Source organism: Argentina silus, assembly GCF_951799395.1.
Source record: "Argentina silus genome assembly, chromosome: 3".
Taxonomy (NCBI): Eukaryota; Metazoa; Chordata; class Actinopteri; order Argentiniformes; family Argentinidae; genus Argentina; species Argentina silus.
The window spans coordinates 9,386,259-9,393,351 of NC_139657.1; the positions used below are offsets into that span (position 1 = coordinate 9,386,259).

At 47.4% G+C, this 7,093-nt stretch overlaps 1 protein-coding gene across 1 annotated transcript in view; it reads right to left on the reverse strand.

Moving 5' to 3' along the window:
- Nucleotides 1-5,927, reverse strand: part of LOC310801728 (CD9 antigen-like) — a 6,995-nt gene extending 1,068 nt beyond the window's left edge. Inside the window, exons 1-7 of the mRNA XM_083665836.1 lie at nucleotides 5,646-5,927; nucleotides 2,124-2,226; nucleotides 1,716-1,813; nucleotides 1,060-1,134; nucleotides 847-948; nucleotides 605-694; nucleotides 131-214 (exon numbers count right to left, since the gene is read on the reverse strand). Of these exons, the coding sequence (XP_083521962.1) occupies nucleotides 131-214; nucleotides 605-694; nucleotides 847-948; nucleotides 1,060-1,134; nucleotides 1,716-1,813; nucleotides 2,124-2,226; nucleotides 5,646-5,714 (621 nt within the window). The 5' untranslated portion in view covers nucleotides 5,715-5,927. The remainder of the gene's footprint in view (nucleotides 1-130; nucleotides 215-604; nucleotides 695-846; nucleotides 949-1,059; nucleotides 1,135-1,715; nucleotides 1,814-2,123; nucleotides 2,227-5,645) is intronic.
- Nucleotides 5,928-7,093: the final 1,166 nt, after the last annotated feature.

Here is a 7,093-nt window from a genome sequence, read left to right on the forward strand (position 1 = left end):
AGAGAGAGAGAGAGAGAGAAGTTCTCAGTTCTTAGTTTGTCACTGGGGACACAACACAAGTCAATTAAACAAGTCAGTCTGGGGGGTCTGTTAGGAGCTCCTTCATCCAGAGTGTGTGTCAGAGGCTCACCATGACAATGGCAATGGTAATTCCCACTCCTCCTATGATGTGCAGCTTGGAGTCAAACACTTCATCAATGGCATCAGGACAGCTCTGCAACAATACACACACACACACATTTAAGTCAATCACATTCGCACGCACGCATGCACACACGCACGCATGCACACACAGGCACCTACACCACACACACACACACATCTGAATTTCCCCTAGGGATAAATAAAGTTTCTATCTATCTGTTTCTATCTATCTATCTATCTATCTATCTATCTATCTATCACACACACACACACACACATAACGCATACACCACACACAGGGGAACCATAAGCATGAGCTTGCAGTCTTGTGACAGTCCCTAGCTTTAATAATGCAGTGTTTCCATAGTAACCTGCTAGGGGGCTGACAGAGGTGGTCTGCAGTGTTCAGAAGGAGGGACACACACACATGCATGTGCTCCTCAACACAGTGGGACTTTACCTTCGTGATGAGCTGTTCAAGCCCGTCTCTTTGGGGACAGGTGTCTTTGGCGAAGTCCCCAACAGTGCCAGTCAGACCACAGCAGTCCAACTGTAACACGCACACATGCACGCATACACACACACACACACACACACACACACACACACACATTTAAAAGCCACATTATTATGTTCCACAAAGATTCAATCTTAATCTGAAACAGACTCAACACTCCCAGACTCAACACTCAGTCCACTCACCCCAGTCTGAATCAGTCGTAGAGTGTCTCTGAGCGTGTCCTGTGGGCTGGTCTTGTACTTGTTGTATGTCTCCATGTAAAACTGAGTGACGTCGTCAACCACCTACACAACAGGGCAGGGGAAGGGTTTTAATGTCACCATGTAAGGAGCAGGGGAACGGTTTTGAGGTAACACAGTTCCAACGTCTAACACAGCGTCTCTGTGTTTTGGCACCTTGCTCTGGTTGGAGAATCCCCAGATTACAGCGGCCACCTCAATCGCAAATATGATGAGCAGGCAGACGAAGAACTGCAACACAAACAGATACACATTAACCAGATAGAGAGAGAGAGAGAAAGTGTGTGTGTGTGTGTGTATATATGTGTGTGTGTGTGTGTGTCTGTGTGTGCATATGGTATGCGTAAGTAGCCTAACTGCCCCCAATTCACTCCCATGGCGAGAGAGAGAGAAAGAGTCTGTGCTTGGGTCTGTGTCAGACAGTAGAAGACTTGCTACACATTTTTACAGCTTAGCCTTGGGCCAACACACAGTGTTTCACACACACACACACACACACACACACACACACACACACACACACACACACACACACACACACACACACACACACACACACATTCTTAAGTGGGATAACACCAACCTCGGCTCAGGGTTTATCTGGGTGAGAAGCTAGCAGCTAACTGCCAAGTAATTCTGGTGCTGTCCCCATAGATCATCCAAAACACAGTGTTGAAATTGCCAGATAATCTTTATTTGGTTATTGTAGGATATGCAAGGAACTAGGAGGGGATCCAAGGACAGAGGGTTCTTGTGTAGGTGGAGAGGGGTACAGGGTACTGGGGTAGAGAAGGGATAGAGAGGTGTCTTACCAGGCCCAGCATGCATGGAGACTCCTTCATGGCTCCACAACATCCCAGGAACCCCACCACCATCATCAACGCTCCTGCTGCTATCAGAATATACACACCTACACACACACACACACACACACACACACACACACACACACACACACACACACACATACGCACACACACATACGCACACACACACATACGCACACACACACATACGCACACACACACATACGCACACACACACACACACACACACACACACACACACACACACACACACACACACACACACACACACACACACACACACACACAGACACACAGACACGATGATTAATGATTATTTTGGGTTGATATCCAAGAGAATTCTTCAAAATCTTACACACTCAGTCATACACTCCTCCTGGATGAGTGTGTTACCTGTGAAGAAGATATAGGGAGAGTCTGTTCCCTCAAACAGGCCCTTGGTCTTGGGATCGAATCTCAGCCACAACCCCACAGCCAGCACACCTGTACCTGCAAGCTAAATCACACACACACACACACACACACACACACACACACACACACACACACACACACACACACACACACACACACACACACACACAGACAGACACACACAGTTGTCCATTAGTCACAATAACACAGTCCAATCCACTTTGACATCCTCCTCCTCTTAACAACCCCTGTAGCTGATTGACATCAACTGTGTGATCTCACAGCACCAGGAACTAGGACCAAGGTCCTCAGCATGACTCATTTAGCCCACAGAGCTAAAGCCTCGGCATCAGCTCTGGGAGGTCACAAAATTATTCAGGCCTTCGGTAAGGTTAGTCATCATGTGAGATCAGACACCAAAAAAACCCCTCAGTTTCACATACTTGCACACACAGAACTGTAACGTCTTGTCCTGTTTCTTAGTTTATGTTTGTGGTTGTTTCATGTGATTCATTTTTTGTTTCCTGTTTGTTTTATCTTGCCTCTGGTTTCTTCACCACACTTCACCACCTGCCCTTGTGGGTTTCCCGCCTGAGTGATTGCTACTTGCACACACATAACATGGTAAATTTCCGTCGTGCATAAAAATATGCTGGCATGCCAATGAATGTACTGCGCAAATCATAAGGTGAGTGTAGATCTTGTGATGGAAAAATTAATGTTAGACGATTAGTACCTAATAGATTGTAGGAAAGGTTCACTTAGAATACTGTACTGTATTTTCACTGAACTGTTGTACTGCTATAATTTCCATTACATGCGGAAGCGTGTTGAATGCAAGAGTCGTGTGCAAAAGATGGTCTTTGAAGTGCTTACTGTCAGACACCAGTAAGCACTCAAGGTCTCCTTAATTAATTTTTGAAGACTGTCCAACCAGATACGTTTGATCATAAACTGCTGGCGTTAAGGGCCGTGTCATGCTGGGAAGCATCTGAACTTGAGTTGTATCTCAAAATAATGTATAATTGTGTGCTAAGTATTGTATGGAGGGAGCAGTACCAAGAGGTACCCAGAGGTTAAGAGCAGGAGCAGTACCAAGAGGTACCCAGAGGTTAAGAGCAGGAGTAGTACCAAGAGGTACCCAGAGGTTAAGAGCAGGAGCAGTACCAAGACGTACCAGGAGTGGAGTGGATGTAATATTTTTTAGATAGTCACGATGGGCTCGCCACCAACATTGTCACAACCTGATAACTGACTTTAGAAATGGGAGGGGAAACCACCTCGGCTTTGTTACTTGTAATAAAAGTCTCTGGAGAAACCATCAGCTCTAGTCTTTGGCATTTTATTTCAAAGTATTTCAGCATAGAATTCCTTGAGAATAATAGTAACACAAACCAGCGCCACTGAACCTGAAGAACAGTAGGCTTTACACACTTCAGGTGCAGGTGTACAAACTGTTTACCTCCAGAGCATGAACGGACAAGTCAACTGTACAGAAACAAAAACATTCAACAGCTTCAACCCCAGCAGCTGACACTTACAATCCTAATGGTCCTAAACAGGCTGTGGCCCCCCCTTGGGCTAACCCTTAGCCTAACCCTAACCCCCTTGGGCTGAGCCCAGGCAATGCCCCTGATTGGGGCTGAAGTCCCGCCCTAGCAGCCAATTGGTTCTCTTAAGCACGGCAGTCAGCAAGTTAGGTGGTGGTAATTGGCGCATCTTGGGCCAATGAGGTTGTTAGGCCACTCTGGTAACAGGCTTAACTGCAAAGATTTTGGGGGGCGTCTCTCTCTCTCTGTGTCTCTCTCTCTGTGTCTCTCACTCACCTTGGCCTTAAATCCTTTTTGTTTAATAAATACGCCGTGCCTCTGTGTGTTGAGCCTCTGTGTGTTGAGCCTCTGTAATTATCTCTCTTCACCGCCCTCCTGGCTGCCAAACCCTACGCCCAGCTACAAGGCATCACCTGGCAATAACTATTCAGATGGCTTCAGTCTAGAGCAGATCATGTGGGAAGAGGGTATGATGTAATGTGTGTGTGTGTGTGTGTGTGTGAGTGAGTGTTTGTGTGTGTGTGTGAGTGTGAGTGAGTGTTTGTGTGGTCTTGTGGGGTTCAGCATGACGCCAGCATCACTTAGGTGGTGGGTTCCATCCAGGTCCATACATACAACAAAAATGTAGCTATTTTAAGTCTTTCTGGATAACATCTATGATGTAACAGGCAGGCCAGAGGGTGTGTGTGTGTGTGTGTGTGTGCGGGCGCAATCTCACAGCAGGGAGGACAGAGGGAAGAAGTGGGACTTTATACCGTACTCTGCACTGGTTATCTGCTCTTGGCCCAATTCCTTCATCCAGCATCTACTGAAAGCTCTCATCACAAAATAAGACATGGACACACACACACACACACGCATACACATTTGTACACGCTCCCACATACATAAAGTGCACACACAGGGGAGATCTGAGTAGCTGACTGGTGGAGTTAGCCCGATTGTGTGACTATGAGTGAACTTGCTCTCTCTGAGTGATTGAGTTAGTCTGTGAAATCAAATCATGCTGGTTTTGCCCTCTGCTCTCAAATACTTAACAGGCAGATGCTTTCCATCACATCTAGCAAAAGCAATGTAATTTAGGGTGAACCACACACGAGAGAGTGGGACACCCCCCTATCTATAGCTGCTCTGATGAGAGATAATCATACGGTGGGTTCTCACAGTTCACACACACACACACACACACACACACACACACACACACACACACACACACACACACACACACACACACACACACACACACACACACACACACACACAGGACCACATCAGGACACACCCTTGCGGGCTGCAGAAACTATCATCCCATGAACACTAGCCTACATACATGCGCATACTATAGATTACGCAATCTGATCCTGCCTACATACATGCGCATAGATTCACAGAATAGAGACACCCCCACCCGGGCCGAATTATTAAAATGCCGTGCGCAGTCCACAGTCCAGGGCGCGCGCTGGATTTGGGTCACTCGGCCACCGGGGGATTATTCCACCGGTCCCTGCATGCGCGTGAGAGTCGATCGGCCACTTCTCAGTCCGGTCATGGAGGATGGATCGGCAACAGCGAACAATCACACCGCTCCACTTCTCCTCAGCGCGAGAAACATCCCGGGAATGAGAGTCGTTGAGACAATACACAATGAACGGCCATGTATCTGCCCCGTGTGGGACAGCCTGCTCCATACCTGGGTATAATAATGCAGACACGCACGGAGACTCTTGGATGGCTCCACAACATCCCAGAAACCAGAAACTCACCACCATCAACAGAATCTATACACACACACACATATATATACACACACACACACACACACACACACACACACACACACACACACACACACACACACACACACACACACACACACACACACACTACGAGCCAATAACTTAGGTTCTACTGTTATTCTAATCATACAGCGGCAGGCACCCATACTCACCCAGAAAACCAGGTTAAACGCGAACATGAGGTATTTGACACACATCTCTCCTCCCGACAGCGCGGCCATAGCGGCACTTCAGAGACAGCTCTCCTGTTCCTGTCGTAGGCTTCCAAACACACACACACAGACACACACACACACAGCAGGGAGACTCGTCAGAACAATCTGAACACAGTCGAATGAGGCAATCCGCTCGCGCGCTCTGAAGGCTTCTTGCCGACGCTCCGCGTCTCGCGCATCTAGTGCGCGTGCAGCGATCCACCCCCACAGCAAGAGAAACCACGGTGTGTCTGTCTTCTCTCTGTGTGTGTGTTTATGTGTGTGTGTGTCTGTCTGTCTTGTCTCTGTGTGTGTGTGTCTGTCTTGTCTCTCTGTGTGTCTTTGTGTGTCTGTATGACTTTGTTTGTTTGTTTGATAATTTCTCTTTCTTTCTTTTTTGTTGGTCTTTTTCATCAGTCATAAAATGTGGGTCTATAAAAGCCATGATAAGGGCGCCTACCACTTGTCAAATAGCCCTAACAGGCTACTTCAGTGATATATTATGTCGGTCTCGCATAGAAGCGGGGTTCTCCAGCAGCGGGTGCACGTGGTGACGTAGCCTCAGTTTACAGTGGCATTACGTCATACCTCTCAGACACCGATGTGCGCGTGGGATGAATGAATAAACAAACACATTAATGAACAGCGCGGACGAGGATCATTTCGCCCCTGGCTGGCATAAGATCAATTGTCCAATCTGCATCATCTGCGGTTCTGTTTGAACACACACACACACACACACACACACAGACAGACAGACAGACAGACAGACACACACACACAGGTGGTCAATACACTGTTGAAGGGTTGGGGGGAGTTTGCTCATTCTCTTTGTGGGCTGCAGTCCTGTTTGTGTGTCCTGACTCCTGATAGGGTAGGCTGAGTAATGCTTGTTTTTTTGGTGTGTGGTAGTGCTATAACAGTGCAGTCAGTGGTGCTATTGCGTGAGATATCTGTGCTGTGAGTGTGTTTTCTGTGTGAGATGTTTTGATTGGCACTGATATGAGTGTGTGTAGACTAATCACTCAGCTGTGTGATCAACTGGCACTTCCTGGTATTGTCCTGCTGGTGTGGAGGGGGCAGCGGGGAGGGCACTGAGATTGGACATAACACTCTCTCTCTATTCTCCCTATCAGTGCCCGTAAGACCCCCGGAGTCTTGCACATACACACACACACACACACACCATCATAACAGAAGGCTTCCTCTGCTATATAACTGCTCGTTCAGTCTGCGTGTATGTGTGAGTGAGTGAGTGAGTGAGTGAGAGAGAGAGCAGAAGACAATGTGCAATGGAGTGTGCATAGTCTGACCAAAAACAGGCAGCTAACCTTCTGGTTCCATTTGGATTTACCCTGTCTATTGTGGATTAACTGTGTCCATTCTGGACTAACTCTGAAGACTGG